Source organism: Vipera berus (assembly GCF_964194415.1).
Source record: "Vipera berus genome assembly, chromosome: 1".
Taxonomy (NCBI): Eukaryota; Metazoa; Chordata; class Lepidosauria; order Squamata; family Viperidae; genus Vipera; species Vipera berus.
This window is the reverse complement of record NC_138202.1, coordinates 24,448,265-24,468,001: the sequence shown is the minus strand read 5'-3', so window position 1 is coordinate 24,468,001 and position 19,737 is coordinate 24,448,265. Positions and strand designations below refer to the sequence as shown.

The 19,737-nt window shown below is 41.7% G+C and overlaps 1 protein-coding gene across 1 annotated transcript in view; it reads left to right on the top strand.

The window, feature by feature from the left end:
* Positions 1 to 6,188: 6,188 nt before the first annotated feature.
* FRMD6 (FERM domain containing 6) overlaps positions 6,189 to 19,737 on the top strand; it is a gene marked incomplete at its 3' end in the record, with an annotated part of 31,675 nt that continues 18,126 nt past the window's right edge. The window contains exons 1-5 of the mRNA XM_081314417.1: positions 6,189 to 6,238; positions 10,466 to 10,716; positions 13,869 to 13,959; positions 15,463 to 15,542; positions 17,909 to 17,985. Coding sequence (XP_081170543.1) covers positions 10,618 to 10,716; positions 13,869 to 13,959; positions 15,463 to 15,542; positions 17,909 to 17,985 — 347 coding nt within the window. The 5' untranslated portion in view covers positions 6,189 to 6,238; positions 10,466 to 10,617. The remainder of the gene's footprint in view (positions 6,239 to 10,465; positions 10,717 to 13,868; positions 13,960 to 15,462; positions 15,543 to 17,908; positions 17,986 to 19,737) is intronic.

Below are 19,737 nucleotides of genomic sequence, written 5' to 3'. Positions count from 1 at the left end.
TACTACTACTACAACTACTACTACTACTACTATTATTATTATTATTATTATTATTATTATTATTATTATTATTATTATTATTATTATTATTATTATTATTATTAGAATCCCACTGCTGGGCTCTGCCTATCTCAAGTTAGTATACCATGGGCCACAATCAGAAATATGATTGTGCACAAGATCTACCTAATATATCTCTCTGCCTGGGTTGGTAATGCTGGGGGAGGTATGTTTCTTTAGAACTGGTGTTTTTATTCATTAGCATCGATACCTTGAACTGGGGAAGCCATTATTTGTTTAGCTAGTGTCTAACTAAGCAATAAGTTGAAGCATGTCTGAACACGATGAAAAACAAGTCAAATAACTGTTAGGGATTTCAATCTTTTAATAATGTTTTGTAGAGTCACAGACCCAGGTTTATTATGAAGATACATAAACATATATTGGCTCTTTCATGTGTGTATGTTTAAAAGAGAGATTTGCAAGGTTTCCAAGTAATTCAGACTATAACTTTCTCAATATCTGTGAGAGCCAACTTTTCCATGCTTGTGTGTTTGCATGTATACACACCAAAAATGAGAGCAGTAGAAAATTCATGGCTAATTGAATGAGACTAAAAAGGAACGGAATTTCTAAGCAAGATTTGAACCAGAAATTTACTAGTAGACAGTTCTGTTATAACTACAGTGTTGCATTAGCACTTTCTCACTTGCTCTTACTCTCTCTTGTTCTGTCAAAACAAGATTTTACCTGGAAAATAATTACTGAAAACATGCTACAGATCAAACGTGATCGTTCATAGATGAGGAATCTGTTGTCTTTGATTTGAATATTGCTGCAACCTTCATTTTGCAGCTATGAGAGCATCTCCAGATTATTCACTGATTTTCATTGATTCTCATCGAGTGTGGGGTTGCTAAAATGATCATAAGTCACTTTTTTCAGTGCCGTTGTAAATGAAATGTTGTAAGTCGAGGACTACCTATTCTACTCAATCAGGCCTTCCCATTGATAGTTTCTGAGATTTGAATACAGAAACAAGTTCCCCCTTTCAAACTGTCACAGCACCCATGTTAGAACCTGCAGTGTCACATTTATCCTTAACAGGACAATCTCTTATCAGAGAACCTTCTATTTAGAAAGCAGTGAGTGACAGTTCCTGGACCTGTGAGTCAAGATCAACACACAGGAAAAGAGACTCTTCTTGCCTCAGAAACACACACTCCAGTTTCAAAGGATAGCAAGGGAGATTTGAGATGTGTAGTTTTTAAGTTCCAAAGCAGAAAATATGCCTTGGGTCCAGCTCAGGTGTGATGCCTTAAAGCAGCTGGACCTTGTCTAACAACTACAATGAAAGATTATTTGCATCATCAACATTTTTGCATAATTGAAAACTCCTTTTTGGAGATTACTGCTTTCACAAAAAATGCATTTTTGTTAACCGGGTTTAAGCATTTTACCTATGACTAAAGGACTAATACTGTAGCAATACCACTTGGTATTTGTCTGTAGGGCTATGTAGGCACTCCCAGTCCTGAATAGCAGAACAGAGGGCTGATTTGTTTGAGAAAAGAGTTTATTTTCATAAACAGAAGTCACTTTTTAGAAGAGAAATGTAGTCAAAGTTCATCATCTCCAGGCCATAAAACCTTTCCCAAGGATATACACCTTTTGTGCAAGTGCCCATTAAAGCTCAGTTTGTGAATCCTTGCGCCTTATCATTCCATTAGACCAGGGGTAGGCAACCTCGGCTCTTTTATGACTCGTGGACTTCAACTCCCAGAATTCCTGAGCTAACTCAGGAATTCCGGGAGTTGAAGTCCATGAGTCATAAAAGAGCCGAGGTTGCCTACCCCTGCATTAGACAATCTGGCCTGATACAGACATGGCTGTAAAAATCTGTGAAAGGATTTCTTCCCTCCCCTTTCCCCCTTACCAACTTGCCTAAGAAGAGTTCTTAAAACTTTAATTTAATTTAATTTAATTTAATTTATTAGATTTATATACCGCCCTTTCCCGAAGGACTCAGGGCGGTTTACAGGGCGTGTAAAATCAAACCAATACAAAATACAAAAGTTAAAAAACAATTAAAAAGATTAAATTATCCCTGAAAATAAAAACCCCAGTTAAAAATTCTCAGACTGGGCCGCAGAGCTCAAAGAGCTAAGTCTTCAGGTCCCGGCGGAATGAACAAAGGTCAGGGGCAGTCCTGAGCTCCACGGGCAGCTGGTTCCACAGGGCAGGCGCACCCACAGAGAAGGCCCTCCCCCTGGGTGTTATCCGCCAGCAATCTTTTACCGGTGGCACCCTGAGAAGGCCCTCCCTGTGGGAGCGCACTGGACGAAGGGAACTTGATGCTGGCAGCAGGTGTTCCCTCAAATATCCCGGACCCAAGCCATTCAGGGCTTTATAGGTCATCACCAGCACCTTGAATCTCACCCGGAGATTCAATCACTTTAAAGTGTATCCTTTCTTATAGCAGTTTGTTAGGTCGACTAAATATCAAATATCTTAATGAACCACTGTTTAGCCTTCACACTGATTTTTTTTAATGTATTAAGGCAGCTATGTTGGCTTTTGATTATTTTCAATAGAAGAGAATATCTGTACCTCAGGGTTGAATTATTTATTTATTTATTTGTTGAATTTATATACCGCCCTATTCCCGAAGGACTCAGGGCGGTTCACAGGGCAATTAAAACAGTACAAAAAGAATAAAATAGAATTAAATTAGTAAAGCCCACAATTCCTAATAACAATAAAATTAAAATTTTAAAATTAATTTAATATAATTTGATTAAATACTTTATAATTTAAAATCCCTCAGTCCAGGCCAGACAGTTCGAATAACCAGGTTTTTAAGTCCCGGCGAAAAGAGCGAAGGTCGGGAGCAGTCCGAAGCTCCATCGGCAGTTCGTTCCAAAGGGCGGGCACACTCACAGAGAATGCCCTCCCCCTGGGAATCACCCGCCGGCAATCTCTAACCGGCGGAACCCTAAGGAGGCCCTCCCTGTGGGCGCGCACATGACGATGGGAAACTGATGTTGGTAGCAGGTGCTCCCTAAGATATCCCGGACCCTCACCATTTAGGGCTTTATAGGTCATCACCAGCACCTTGAATCTCACCCGGAGGGCAACTGGAAGCCAATGCAGCTCGCGGAGAAGAGGTGTTACATGAGAGTATCGGGACACTCCCAGTACTACTCGCGCGGCTGCATTCTGCACCAGCTGAAGCCTCCAAGTGGTCCTCAAGGGCAGCCCCATGTAGAGAGCATTGCAGTAGTCTAACCGGGAGGTCACGAGCGCATGAGTGACTGTACGTAGGGCATCCCGGTCCAGATAGGGCCGTAACTGGCGCACCAGGCGAACCTGGGCAAAAGCCCCGCTGGTAACGTCTCCTATATGATCTTCCAAACTGAGCCGTGAATCCAGGAGGACGCCCAAGTTACGAGCCCTATCGACAGGGGATAACACCTCACCCCCATCATTAAAGATGGAGAAGAGTGGTTCACTCGAGATGCCGATACGCACAGCCACTCAGTCTTGGCAGGATTGAGTCGGAGTCTATTTCTCCCCATTCAAACCTGAACCGCCTCCAGGCAACAGGACATCACGTCGAGGGCATCACTGAGTTGGTTCGGGGTGGAAAGAAAAAGTTGGGTATCATCAGCGTACTGATGATACCCTACCCCGAAACCACGAATGATCTCACCCAGCAGCTTCATATAGATGTTGAACAGGAGGGGAGAGAGGACCGACCCCTGAGGAACTCCACAAACAAGAGGCCTCGGGGCGGACCTCTTGAATTGTCTCACGAAAGACAAGAGGGAGACGGTAGGCAAGGTTCAGGCATTTTATTTTGGTTTCAGCTCCGGACAGCTGACAGGCACGGCAAACCCGCTTTATATAGGGAACTGTCAAACATATTGACCAATCAGGTAACCGTGTTTTTCCCGCCGCTAGGGCGGCAGCCAATAGCCTTCCGGGAGTCTGACAGTTTCTGGGCCATGCTGTTCGGCTGCTTGGGGAATCCACCAGCTGGCCGGCCGGCTGGCTGGCAGACCTGTTTGGAGACAGGTGTTTTGACAGCTCGGCGGCTGTCAGCTGGAATGGTCTTGGCGCATGCGCGTGCGCTCCCGGTAACCCTTTTGACAGCTGTCACTGTCAATGGCTGCCGGCTGGCTCGTGCGCATGCGTGACTTCTTCCGGCAGCCTTTTGACAGCTGTCAACTGTCAACGGCTGCCAGGTTAGGGATTCCCCGTTTGGACTGAGAGCTCCCAGGGCATTGGTATGTAACACCTCTGCCCTCCCGTCAACACCGACTGCGAACGGCCCAGGAGGTAGGAGGAGAACCACCATAATTATGGAGGTCTAGATGCTCTCTGAGCTTCGTGATTTCCTTTCAAACATTTCATCACCAGTGCAAATCAGTGCAGGGTTTGCTTGCCTGTTTATACATAGTAGTTTACCCTGCCAGCTTTGGTGGGTGGTGGGTGGTTTCCTCTTTAATTATTTTGTTGGGTGGCTGGAGTTACTATTGAAACACCATTGGCAGACGTGGTGTTTTATCCGTAGGCAAAAGGCAGAAACATTATAATTTACTTAGTAGGGAAAGGAAGAAGGTGAGCAAATACTGCAGGTAGGGAGTCTGACTATCAAAAAGAAAAGAGCCTTTTAAAATGATTACTATGCAGCCTCTGGTTTAAATACCATGTTCTCCTTCGCTTGCTATGCCAACGGTAGCGCAGAGGGTTTTTTTTTTTTTTACTTCAGAGCATTTGAAAATTACAGGTATGTTTGAGTACAGTTCTACTTCAGGAGGAGGAAATATTGAACTGGAGGACTACTTGTAAAATATCATTTTAATTAAAAAAAAAAGAGAGAAGTGAAGAATGTTTCAAATAAAACTTTAAGCCTCCCCAAACATCATTACTTGCAACAAATCATCTAGGCCTCACGTTGGCCTCCTTGATATTCTTGGGGGGAAAAATTTTTTTTAAAAAGTGGAAGAAAGTCAGCCCAGCTGGTTTAAGAAAAAGAAAAAAATGAGTGATTGTGAGGAGGTTGGAGGATTAGAAAAGTGGCAGGATGCAATTTCACCACTTTGCATTGCTGTTCGAGTAATGATGTTACCCTGCCAATGGTTTAATAATAACAGTGAATGCTGTTAATATTAATAATGAAGTCATCCCCACCTGGTTAGATAGCCAGCAAATGAATTAAAAATTCCAACTTCGAACTTCTGGGTCAGCAGAGTGGGAGCAAATGAAGGGAGCTCGCCCCATCATTCAATAGCACTGGGTCTCAAACGCGGTTTCTCAATATTTCCCTATGAATTAGGATCTTTGTTTTCCCATTGCTTAAAGGCAGATTTCTATCTTGGGGATGCCTGTAATGTTTTTTATCAGTAACACAGCACAAAAGTAAAAGAACCAATTGAGATTCTCAAGATGCGAATGTCAGCCATCTATTTGAAATAGGAAGGGACAGAGTACCCAAATTTCTAGTGTGGTAGTAGTGTGTGTGTTTCTTGCATTTTCTCCCATGTCTGTTGAAGATTGAATTACAGAAAATAGCATCCTGAAAATCTGCCTCTTGTGCTTTAAAGCCAACTCATATGACTGCAGATTTAATTTTTGTCATGCTTTTGGCAGGCCTGGAAATCTTTCCTCCACAAGTGACTTCTAGAGTCATCAAACCATCATTGGACCAAAATAACAGCAATGAGGAGAAGCTTTGTATTCCTTCAGCAATGGCCGTGGGAGGCTCTGAAGATGCTGTAGGTGGGGAATTGGCTTTGCTGACAGGAAGGATGTCATATTAGAAAGTGATGAATGGGATCTAATCCAACAGAGCAGCTCTTACAAATAACTGCATGGATTGTGTCAAGCAAGAAAACACATCCATTTTTTAAAATGTTATTTTATCCACTCAGATTGAGGGCACCCTCAGAAACAATTAGTGGAATACATTCTAGTCATTAATTTCCTTTAAAATGTTCAACATTTTGACATTTATTAAAAACAAGTATATAATGAATAAATGTAATTTCTTCAGCCAACTCAGGAATATGCAAAATTACTCAGACAGAGGCCGGGCTGGAATCCTGTCCTCCACACTCTGGCTGCCTCTGTTTCATTGATGAGACACAGTGACAGAACTGACCATCAAACTGTCAGGGAACTTCCTGAGAATTTTCTAGAAACCCTCTGGATCCATCCAGTAGGAGTCACTTAGGTGAGATGGGCAGTGTAGAAATTTGATAGAAAAACTAAAATAAATTGGGGCAGACCATCTGAATAAGTCTGCCTACCTTGTAAAGGTCTGTAATGTGCAGTTAAACGAGGAAGTAAGCTGACAACAGAAAGGGGCAGATGTTAAAATCTTCCATTTTCAGATCATGTCTCGTCTGCTCTGAATAAAGTTCGGGTCCAGTGTGTGCCCTCTCACAGATGTTAGGGCTGCAATTATTTGTAACAAGCCTATGTTCACCCTGGAGGCATTGAACTCACAAGCTTCACCAGACTCCTTTCCCAGGGCAAGACTAAAATTCTTGGGAAATGTAACACCAGCCCGAGGACAAGGTCTAGAAGCTCATGAAGGGTTGGTATTGGGGAGTAAGTAATTGATACACCAGAAGCAGCCTGTGAGAGAGTAGGCTGCCTAAAAAGAAAATTGCCAACACCTGTGCTTCTTGCCGCTCTTCTCTCTAAGCCCTCTCCCCAGAGGCTGCATGGCAAGGTTAACTATAAAAGCTTTGCTGCAAAACAACTGAGGGGATGGGGGATGGGGGTGAAGAGAAGGAAGAGATTTTTCTTTAGCAGTACTCATAAGAAGTAATTGATGGAGTAACAGTAGCAGTGGGGAAGAATGGAGAAGAATGAATAGTAATAATAGTACATGAGCATGTGGGACTATCTCTGTGTTAGCTTTTTTCTGTCTTGATACACCAAAGTGGGTATAAATTAAAAGAACCTATGACATAACCTCGCTTGAAGGCATGATCCAATTCTACTCAGAAACCTACCCAGTGCCTGCATCATACCTTTTCCTGCTTGTTACGGTATTTGTAGGAGCCCCTACTGTGTCATCACTATAAGCTCACCCCATCTCATTCTAGCGAGATCTAGTGCACCAATTATATCATCACCAATGCTCAAAACAGAGCCTGCAATCTGGAGAGTGCTAAATTGGAGGAAGAAGGTTGGTCTATGTGTACTTAGTAATACTGCTGTACTGTTTTCAAATCCCTAATTGGGCCAGCCAGCTGATTTGACTTATAACTTAACTGTCTGTCGGCCTCACTAGATAGAGGAGACCAGGAAAAAAGCTCCACAGGAGGGCAAAAACGTCTATTGAGATTGGCTATAATAACAATCTTGTGAGTCTGATTATGTTATACCCTCTCCTCCTTCTTATTCTCCAGTTAATTAGGGAGGCATCTGCCTGAGTCTCTTAGTTCATTGTTCTGGTCTTTTAAAAAGTTTCATCTCTTTTGCCTAGGACCTAGGTAATGTTCCCATCAAATCAATCTTTTCTCACCCTATTATTTAATTCATACTTCAAAACTATTTCGGTTATTGGGGCTTTACAAAATAGTTCAGTAGGCCCAAAACCACAAAGGAAGTTCAGGAATAAACATAGGGATTCATTGTTAGGTTTCCCCAATGGCAAAATGCTACGTACCAGAGAATTAGATAGTTGACATGCAACAGAGGTTCTGTAGAGGGAACCCTTCTGTTGCAGTGGAGAATCTGAGTGAACAAGGAACTAGATCAGACCTGGGCATTTTGTGGCCCCCAACCTTTTCCTGTCCCTGTCTGGCCCATGTGAAGTCAATCAGAAATTAGAAATCAAAGGTAAGTAAGTGTATACCATGCATGTAATACAACTAAGGTAAAGGTAAAGGTTCCCCCGCACATGCGTGCTAGTCGTTTCCAACTCTAGGGGCCGGTGCTCATCTCCGTTTCAAAGCCGAAGAGCCAGCGCCTGTCCGAGGACGTCTCCGTGGTCATGTGGCCGGCATGACTAGACGCCAAAGGTGCACGGAACGCTGTTACCTTCCCACCATAGTGGTCCCTATTTTTCTACTTGCATTTTTACGTGCTTTCGAACTGCTAGGTTGGCAGAAACTGGGACGAGTAACAGGCGCTCACTCTGTTATGCGGCACTCGGGATTCGACCTGCCAAACTGCCAACCTTCTGATCGACAAACTCAGCGTCCTAACCCACTGAGCCACCGTTAGGACGCTGAGCTTGTCGATCAGAAGGTCGGCAGTTTTGCGGGTCAAATCCTGAGTGCCGCGTAGCAGAGTGAGCGCCTGTTACTCGTCCCAGCTTCTGCCAACCTTCAGATCGACAAGCTCAGCGTCCTAACCCACTGAGCCACCGTGTCCCTCTTTAATACAACTACATTGCTTTTATTTTGAAGGCAACTGGTATTTTTTTAAAAAAATTACTGTACCTCTGTGAATGCATGCCTATGCACCTTCACAACCCTAATAGTTCTGCCCTCTACAACAGACCCAGTTTCTCATGTGGCCACTTAGGAAAATTAATTGCCCACCCTGATCTAAATACTGTTACCTGTAGCATGCAGAGCCCTTTCTAGTATAGGCCTAATGTATGGCCAATGAAGGGTGTAGCTGCCATGGCCATCAAGTGCTAAGGGGACAGACAACAGCAAACGGCAAGATACTCTCAGTAGTCTGTAGTGCTACAGTTAGAGTTAGCAGCAAGTGATCAAAATACATATTAAATGCAGTGAACTGAGATCCGTGAAAGCTCACGTGCTGTGACACATCTTAGTCTTAAAGTGCTATGAGATGGTTGTTTAACAATTCAGATAGCAATCTCTATTGCAACAAAAAGATTTGAAACACGTAAGAAAACAACAAGGTTTCAGCAAGAGGGATGCTTCAGTGCTGATTCACAACTTACAAAGCAGCTGGCAATGCAGCAATACCTTGTCTGGAAATCTTTTGCCTTTAAGGGCCTGCACCTTTAGACCTAAACACTGGCAACATAGTTTTTTGACTCATAGCGTAAATAAACTTTGGAGCATTTTGGAGATGTATTACAAATATTGTTTTATTTTGGAGTTGATTCTCACATCGGAATTTATTGATCCTGAGTCATACTCACTTTCAGATCTTGATGTTAGGAAGTTACGGTCAGGATTCTTATGGTTCTGCTATCGTCTTCATGCATTTTTAAGAAGTCAAATGTAATAAGGTAGAAGATTGTAGAGTAAATGAACTTGCAGATTAATCTGTTGGAAAAGGTTCAGCACAAGAACGATGAGTTTAGAAACTTGCCATCTGTAGCAAAGCTTTAAGTAAAAGTCAAGAACCCATATATAGACATGATTCAAGATAGCTTATACACTGGGATACCTTGCAATGTTGTGACAATTCCAAAATTAATTTTGTGAAGCCTGGTGAGTGCAAAGGGAATGTCTCTTCCCATTTTCTGGTATAGGTCAGTGATTTCTTTTGGAGGCTCTGACAGTTTTCTCCAACCTGGTGCTCCGTTGGACCCAAAACTTTGATTTTCAATCCCCTGCCACCCAGAGTGCCAAGTTAGAGAAGGCAGATTTCAAAATCGCATAAGCTGTCTACCCACATAATTGTGGGCTTCCTGTTATTTCAGATGAAGTCAGTAGTCTAATGCTTATCATACTTAGTTTTGGTAGTGAATAGCTGGCTGACTAAGCTCTTTAAGTATCTGAATCCAAAAGGCTCATAATAATCTTGGCTTTAAATTTCTTCCAGAAAATAATTTTCAAAGAAGGGGGAGAAGTGATGTTGACAATTGAAGTGTCGCCCTTAATATTAATAAGAGAATTATAGAAATATCAAAGCAACTGGTTTGGAGCAGACTTGTTCTAATCTGCTCAGTATGAGCAAACAATCTAGGATTTACCACACTTTTGATCTTATTTCCCAACCTAGATTTGTTGAGACTTCAGCTCCCATCTCCACCCTTTTCCCCATCACCAGCATAGCCAAATTGCCATGCTAGCAAGAAATTAAGGCAAGTGAAGTCTAACAAACCATAGGAAGAAGTGCTCAGAAATCACCATGTTGGGAGAATTGCTTTTGACAAGTTCACTTCAAGGATAACTGAGCTCAGAGTCCTGTCAGTGCCTTCCTGAAACTATGGCTAGCTCAGGAATTCTGGGAGTTGAAGTCCACAAGTCATAAAAGGGCCACAGCTCCCCACCCCTGACCTAGAGCAAGGGTAGGCAGCCCTGTGTTATTTGGAAGACCTATTTAATGATGGGGGGATTGCAACAATAGTTTGGGGACAATGATGCAAAGTGAATGGAGCTGCATCATACAAGAGGGAGCAGAGCTTAGCTTGATCATTGCATCCTTTAGTTTGCAAAGTGGGCAAAATCGTTCTGTCCCTTCCTTGTGCTATGCAGGGTCTAACATCTTCTCTGTTTCTCTTCCTTTCCAGCCATGGTGCCTATGGGGAGAAATGCCGGGTTGTCCAACCTGCTCTGCCGTGGGTGACCAAGAGAAACACTCTATTGACAGCTGTGCCCCTGAGTCTCCTGCACAGTCTCAGAGTGGCTCACTCATCCATTTACAGAGTGGGGCTGGAACACAATGAACAAACTGAACTTCCACAATAACAGAATCATGCAGGACCGACGAAGTGTCTGTATTTTCCTTCCCAATGACGATTCCCTCAATATCATTATCAACGTGAGTGAACTGTCACCAATGGGAGTGTCTGACTCTCTATTTTTCTTTAAACCCACAACCTATGTAAGAGCAGAAAATTGCATCATGGTAATTTGGTGATTTATGTTCCAATCTTAATGCAGGTAGCTCTTGACTAGCAAGCACAATTGGGACCCAGAGCACAATTTCCATTGCTAGGCTAAGTGATTCTTACTCAATTTTACAATGTTTTTACGGTGGTTGTTAAGCAAATTTATGCAGTTGTTAAGTGAACCATGCAGTTGTTAAATAATTCCAGTTTCCCCATTGATTTTGCTTGTTGGAAGCTGGTTGGGAAGGTTGCAAAAACCCTGGGATGCTGCAACCATCCTAAATATACATGCCAGTTTCCAAACACTGACATTTTGATCACATGGCCATGAGGATGCTGTACAGTCGTAAGTGTGAGGACTGGTTGTAAGTCACTTTTTTCAGCCCCATTGTAAATTTGAATGGTTGCTAAACAAATGCTTGTAAGGCAAGGACTACCTGAAAGCCAGTCTTTGAGAGTTCTGGGGGCTGCTCATAGTTTTGTCAGTTTTGCACTTAATGCTACTTTGATTCATCTTACTATCTTCAGCATGCTTCTCTTGAGACCCAAAACGCTGTAGCTCCAGCTCTCGTTTGCTGGTATGTGTTTTCAAAGACCATAAACAGGACTGAAGCCCATACAAAGGCACACAGAGTTACAGAGGACCAAATCTTGTACAGATAAGATAATCCTTGACTTACGACCACAACTGAGTCCAAAATTTCAGCTGCTAAGCAAGACAGTTAAGTGAGTTTTGTTCCATCTTACGCCCTTTCTTGCCACAGGTGTTAAATGAATCACCGCAGCTGTTAAGTTATAACATGGTTGTTAAGTGAATCTGGCTTCTCCATTGACTTTGCTTGTCAGAAGGTGGCAAAAGGTGACCACATGACCCCAGGAAACTGCAACCGTCATAAATATTTATTTTTTAGATTTATATACCGCCCTTTCCCGAAGGACTCAGGGCAGTTTACAGGGTGTTTAAAAGAAAAATCAATACAAAAGTTAAAACAATTAAAAAGATTAAATCAGTCCCTGAGAGAAAAATAAAAAACCCCAGTTAAAATTAAAATTCTCAGCCTGGGCCAGAGAGCTCGAAGAGCCAGGTCTTCAGGTCCCGGCGGAATGAACGGAGGTCGGGGGCAGTCCCGAGCTCCATGGGCAGCTGGTTCCAGAGGGCAGGCACGCCCACTGAGAAGGCCCTACCCCTGGGTGTTACCCGCCGGCAATCTTTAACCGGCGGCACCCTGAGAAGACCCTCCCTGTGGGAGCGCACTGGACGAAGGAAGCTTGATGCTGGCAGCAGGTGTTCCCTCAGATATGAGTCAGTTGCTAAGCTTCTGAATTTTGATCATGTGACCATGGGAATGTTACAACCGTCGTGTGAAAAATGGTCATAAGTCACTTTTTCCAATGCCGTTGTAACTTTGAATAGTCACTAAATGAACTGTTGTAAGTTGAGGACTTCCTGTATCTGTATTTTTGTGAAACTGCAGCAATACTAAGTCTTGCTCTTAAGCCACACTTCTATCATTCTTTTCTTTCTAGCTTTTTTGTTGCTCTTAATACCAATCCCTTGATTTCTGTTTAAGAAATAAAATGCACCATTTATTTTGGCGAAGAACCGCAAAAGGAGTTAATGTGCAGTTTTGATAAATTTGTTGGGAGAAAAAGGGTTAAACTGGCTTTCATTTTTTTAATCCCTTCTCCCCTCTGCCCCCGAGATACTCTTCAGTCAACCTGAAGGATCCAGCATTGCTTTATCTGATAAAAAAAAAATCTGATTTACATCTAAGAAGGCAAATGATAAATCTATCCATCACCCAAATTGTTTAGCCAGTGCAAACATTTTAGGATGGCTGAAACTCATCTTCCACAAATGCTCCTGACATTGCTGACTTCTACAAATTGCCTTTTTGAAAATAAGAGTACTTTTCTAGCTCTTCATGGTCTCATTACTGTCCTTAAAACACTCTGTCAACTAAAAAAAAAAGCAAACAGCTGTTATCTTGCCATATCTCCATTTCTCTTCCAGAAGTTGTTTATCTCAGCTCAGCAGTAAGAACAGATTTGTTTTTTGAAATAGGAGGCTTTGAGTTTAATATCTTGATTGTTTGGTGTTGCATAAAATTTTGGGTTCTTGATGTTCTCCTAATTCAGTTTTCTTTTGGCAGATGCTTTATTCTTAGACTGTGTAACATTCACCTAATCTGAGAATAAAATATCTGCCAGAAGAACACCAACCTCGGAGAACACCAGAAACCAAGAAATTCAATCCTAAGCAATATGTATTCTCCATTTTTGCTGTATAAAAATGTCTACATTTCCTGGGCAAATGATTCTTCAGTTCAGTGAGTTTTTAGGAATTAGAGTTTTATCCTATTTTTTTTAACCTAATTGGGCCACTCTCCATCCTCTTCTTCTGTATCTTTTCGTTTATTTTTTAAGAGATGCTTACACTGCTCTTTTTTCCCTTCTTGTTACTAAGTTTGGCTTAGTGCCTTCCTGACAAGATCTTGCAGGATCAAGAGAGACCTGCTGGAAATGAGATAATGTCACAGTGGGTTGGCGTATTTTATTTATCTTCTTTTATCAAAACTGGCACCAAATTGATACATGTAGCAGGTGCCCTCTTTCTCCCTAGCTCCTTGCAGTTAAATCTCACAAAATCCAAATTCTTAAATTAAGCATACAAAATAGCAAAAGATAAGATTTGAGGACTTCAGAGTGTGATGGATTTTGCTAGTTTTCTATTTGTTATCAGTTAAAAAAGAATAAAGATTAGATGAATTCTAATGAGTAGCATTTTGTCAGCTGAAGTCAGCAAAAGTTAGCAAGCTGTGAAAGCCTAGGGGACTCTTGCTTTTATGTAATTTGTTATATAAATAATTCAGCCTGGTTTGGCCATAGCTTGCTAGGTCTTTGAATAAGTTGAGTTTGTGATATTTTACCTACCTGAGTTGTTCTTGTTTTATGTTGATCGTTGCAGTTCCTTAATAAAAATAAGAGTAATGGCACAATAACTTTCCTGGCAATTTCCCCTGAAATTCTTGCTAAAATAATTACAGATTGAACTATTTTCCTTTTCCTTTGCATTCTGTAGGTTAAAATATTGTGCCATGAGTTACTTATCCAAGTTTGTGACCTGCTACGGCTGAAGGATGGGCATCTCTTTGGCCTCAGTGTGATACAAAGTAAGTCTAAATGGAACAATGCTGTTTCTGTAAGTTTCTACTAACTTTGTGTTTGGATCATTGATCTTTGTTAAACCTGTGCTTTTTGCACAGGTTTGATATTGTTCGATATTTGTTTGCTGCAGAAAAATTGAATTGATGAAGAATTATAAAGTAATACTTTCAAGTATAACGTAACAATAGATCAGTATCATAGAGTATCATTGATGTAGTGATACATGTAGTATAACGTAACAATAGATCAGTATCATAGAGTATCATAGAGTATCATTGATGTAGTGATTAAGCTACCAGCCCCCCCCGCCCCCCCTCTCTCTTTCTGTCTCTGTCTCTGCCCTAGGAAGGAGGCAATGGCAAACCATTTCTGAAATCTTGCCAAGAAAATTGCAGGGATTAATCTAGGCCAGGGGTCAGCAACCTGAAACAGTGAAAGAGCCACTCGGAACCGGTCCCCTCACAAAAGGAAAAACTGGGAGCCGCAAAAAATGTGTGCGCATGCGCATACATGCGCACATGCGCAGAACAGGGTTTGACTGAAGAGTGGAGCCAAGGCGAGATATGCACCTACCCTGCATATTTGAATTGATTGGTTGAACTTTTTTAGTCCCACTTTTTTTTTTTTGGACTGCACATGGCAGAGGACTGGGAGCCGCAGGAGACGGCTGAAAGAGCCGCATGCGGCTCCGGAACCGCGGGTTGCAGACCTGTGATCTAGGCAGTCGCCAGAGTCTATATAAGTATTGGAGGCTAGTTGCATAGTCTCACTAAAATGTATCATAGTTTGCTTGATTTTGGCTTAAGCACTGTAAGAATCTAACCATTTGGTTTAAAATCTCAGTGCATTACATGAACTAAGACAAGTCTTCATTATTTAATAAATTAAGTAAACTATGCCAGCCAAATATGCAAACTTGGTCAATATTTTTGATTATAAACTGAAGCAATGGGCTGAAGCTACAGCTTAAAGTTGACCATACCTTGCAAAAACTATAATTGTTTCTAAAATTAAAAACAAAAACAAAACTAGAGTTCTTGAAATAAGATCAAATTCCCATGGGTAGGTAAGAGTTTGCTACTTGGACCTTTACCTTAGAAGTATTAGAGTAAAAGTATAGAAACATTGAGCTATCAGGATTCTCCTTAAGGAATCAAACTTTCTTAAGCAAACAAAAGAATGTCATTAGCCTTGCTATATTGTTTGTAATAGATATGCCAATATGCAATTTTTGCAACATTTTTAAAAAGTGGACAAGTTGTACTAGAAGAATAAATTATTGAATGACGTTTTTTAAAATGTCAATTTCCTGAAGGAAAGCTCATGAGGAAATTCTATCTTTTTTTTCTCAGTAGAAATGCTTCAGCTGGTCCACAAAAGCAGCTTTTATAAGCTTGGCTTTCCTTAGTCATAAGTGCATCATTGTTACTGTTTTTTAAAAGAATGTCAGAAAACGCTTTGTTCAGCCTGCATACAAAATACTATCTTCTTGTCCCTTTCTGTGGCAGATAATGAGCATGTATATATGGAATTATCCCAGAAGCTCTACAAGTACTGCCCAAAAGAATGGAAGAAAGAAGCAAGTAAGGTAGGAGTGCCACTCTGGTTTGTGGTCAGGAGGACTGAAGTAGGGAGTGATTGCCTATTGACACCACAAACTTGCCTTTCTTTGCCGTTGCTGTGGCTTAGTAGCTTATGCACTCTAACCTTATTCACCCCACCATATGTTGTATGTGAGGCATTAGCAGAAGGACTGCCTGACCTCATTGTCAGTTATCTGATACACAAGTGCAGCATTGGGGTTACTTCACAGTGATGGTTCTCCCACAGTGAACATCAGAGAGAGAAACACAAGTTGCTGTTCAGCTTCTAAAGGCAATTTCTGCATGAACTCAAAAGCCCAAAATACTGAATGTTCCTAGCTACAATGGGGGATCAATTTTTTAAGTAAGTCTCTCTCTGTGTGTGTAAATATACTCTTTCATCACAAGCCCATCAACAGGCTCCTAATTATATGCATTAAAAGTAAAAGCCAGTATCCTTGGACATCTGTGATCTTAGTGAGATCATATCAACCACTGGGCCATTGTAAATGTGTGGTTCCCAGTGTTGCCCATATATCTGCAATGTCTTTGGAAGCAATCAGAGCATTGAGAAAATTGCAAAAACTACAAAATCTCTACATGCCTGGTGGTGGCGAGGAGGAGGAGGAGGATTTAAGCTTTTATGCCATCCAACTTTCAATGATTCAGCAAGAGAATGAGCAGCAACTAGAAAGGGATTTGTTCAGGAAGGGGCATCCTTGGGGCATCTTTCTCAGCCATCTTCATTAAATTCAACCCCATCACAGTCTCCTTCAAAATGATTTGAATTAGCTCAGAGGAGCTCAAGCTTTTTGGCCAGTGAGCAAAGGTGAAATTTGAGAAAACTGCCCCTTCACAAAAGGAAAACCATAATGATGGCACAGAAAGCAGACAAGGGTGTCCACCACAAGGTTTATTATATAGAAATAGCACTTAGAGTTATATACCACTTCATAGTGTTTTACAGCTCTCTCTAAGAGGTTTCAGCATATGGCCCCCAACAATCTGGGTCCTCATTCTACCAACCTCGGAAGGGTGGAAGGTTGAGTCAATCTTGAGCCGGTGAGAATCGAACTGCCAAACTGCAGGCAGCTGGCAGTCAGCAGAAGTAGCCTGCAGGACTGCATGCTAACCACTATACCACCATAGCTCAAGCTCTAAAACATCTTGAATTTTTGAATGACCTGTAGACTAAATTAAACCAAATAAATTAGCCTATGCTAATTTTTTAAGTTGTGATCTTTGACATCTTTTAGTAAGTCCTGCCCCTTCTGGACAAAGAAAGGATCCTAATGAAAGTTGTTATGGCTTGAAGCTTGAAAGACTCCAAGAGTGTGTCCTGAAGACACATTGTTACTTCTGGGCATTGCATTGGGGACCCACTGGGCCCACTGGTCTTACAGTGAAACAGCCAGCAGCTTTAATTTAGCCTCAGAGCCATTTTAAAGACACTTATTTTCTTTTTTCAGATCAAATAAGATGCTAAATAAATAGAAGCCAAGTAATCTCAAGTTGATAGGCAATTTTCTAAGAAATGAAATATTAACCAAAAGTTCCCTGTTCTCTAATTCTACAGTTTATTTATTTCTCAGTCTGATTTCCCATCTCACTCATAAAACTCGAGCCCAGTTACCATAAAAATGTGGTAACATCATGCACTCCAAAACAAATGATACAGTGAAGAACATAACCTATAAATCAGTCAGTTGTGCCAGACGCTTCAGAGATCTCGGCTCTCATTTATGAAATGAGATCCCAGAAAGTTTTGAGCTTGCCCCAAGATAAATTAAAGTAGTATGGGAATATCTCATGAAATTAACATTTGGAGTCCTGTGAGATTTGACCTACATGGCCTCCCTCAAGTCACTGTATCCTTTGCTGTATCCAGACAAAAGACTAAAGAGTGAAGCTCAGGCATTGGAGTGGAGAATGATCTAAAATTTGGGTTAAGGTCTCATTCCAATTGCTTATTGATGGACAAAATGTTGTAAACAGTGTGTTCCTGCACACTTCTGCCAATTTTCTTGGCAAAGAAGATTGCAATTTAGCCAGCTCTGTTTCTCCATCATAGTGTGCCTCCAGCTGGTGCTCCTTATAAAAACAGACAGAATAATTAGAAAAAAATAGGATCTCAGGTTTCTGGATAAAGATTACTCATTATTATGGATGTAGCTGACTATTGGTTATTAGAGGAGATATCCTTTAAAGCCTGGACACAAGCGAGAGGTTGTTGCAAACGGCCATCTCAGCAGCCCCTGCAGGAATAGAAAGTGGACTAGATATACTTTTGGACTGGTCCAGCAGAAGTCTTTTTATGGCCCTCCCTTTGCTCAGTCTGGAAACTGACATTTATATCTGCTATTTATTGCAGGGTATAGACCAGTTTGGTCCCCCAATGATCATTCACTTTCGAGTGCAGTATTATGTGGAGAATGGTCGCTTGATCAGGTAAGTTTCAGGAAGCCAAACTACGTAGAGTGGAGGGAGTCTGTATTCATCAGAGAGTCCTGTTCAAAGCCTTGATACTAGAGGACTGCAAAAATAAATATTGGTGCTCAGAGTTGTCCACAAGTTAAATAATATTTTAGCTTATTGATCACTTCATTCAGCTTTCAACCAGGACTTCTGGAAAGATGTAATCCCAATAAATATACCAAGGCCATAGACTGGGAAAAGTTGCACTGACATATTACCAGATCTTCAGCAATGGGTCTCTTTGAGATTGGTATGATTTTTTTCATCAAGATAACTTGTCTTATTTAACTGTTTAGAATATCTGCAGGCTGTCGTTGGAAGATGAAAGCCCTCTCAAGGCTTACCTAAATCTGATAAAGTAATAAAACGGTCTGAGGAGTAACAAAATGAATAAACAGCAGCAAAATAAACGTTAAAGCAATGAAGTGATGGTAAGAAGAAATTCACATCAGCAGGGGCATCCATAGCAAGGAGTCAACATGTAGGGAAGAACTGAGATGGCCTTGAGAAAAATGTGCAGCTACCTCCAGAAAAACATAAGCTTAGCCTGGGGAAATAGGAAGGCCTTAGAAAGAAACACAAGAGTATCCTGCCTTGGTTTTCGGTTCGCGCGCGCCCCGCTTTTGCACGTTCAGGAACAGTCTGCTTCTTGCCGTCCGTTTCTTTCTTTTTGGGAGGACCCTGAAAAGGGTCAAAAATTGCCCTGGAGGGGCGATTACCAAGAGGAGGACTTCCCTGCGATCGCGGAAGGGTGGCAGCCCTCCACTGGAATCCGGGATCATCTCCTTTGGCCCGAAGAAGAAACCGGCCATAAAGATGGCCAATCACTAAGCCGCTCCCTGCTGAAAGCCAAAAGCACTACCTAGCACTAAGAAGCAATCTGGAGGACCTGGGTGAGCTTTTACCTTTCCTATTCCCTTAACCATTTTCCTGTGGGACTTTCCTGAAAATCTCCTTCACCATTTTTTGAGAAAACGGCGAATATCTACTTTGGGAACAAATCTTAAAGCCTCAAAACTACAAAAGAAACTCAATTAATTCAGCAAAGAAATTAAACAATTTCATCTGTATTTATTAAAAAGCTCCTATTTTTTGCTGGGGATCCACTATCCTATCTTCTCTCTAAGCTGTGAATTAAGGAAAAAATTTGGACTAATCCTGCAAAAGTTCTATATTAATTTGAAAAAAAAAAGAAAATTACTGCATCTTATATGTTATTGTAAAGGCTCAGGTTCCCCCGCACATGCATGCTAGTTGTTTCCAACTCTAGGGGCCGGTGCTCATCTCCGTTTCAAAGCCGAAGAGCCAGCGCTTGTCCAAGGACATCTCCGTGGTCATGTGGCCGGCATGACTAGACGCCAAAGGCGCACGGAACGCTGTTACCTTCCCACCATAGTGGTCCCTATTTTTCTACTTGCATTTTTACGTGCTTTCGAACTGCTAGGTTGGCAGAAGCTGGGACGAGTAACAGGCGCTCACTCTGTTATGCGGCACTCGGGATTCGACCCGCCAAACTGCCAACCTTCTGATTGACAAGCTCAGCGTCCTAACCCACTGAGCCACCGGGGAGAAGGAGAACAGTAATGGCTGACATGAAGATGTGACAGAGGGACGGAACTAGCATCGACTTAGTGGAACAACGGTGGAACGGAGCTGACAAAAAGTAATTCCAAGATTTTTACATTTTAAAGTGAAAGGGAGAGATTTTGAAAGACACTGGCTAGA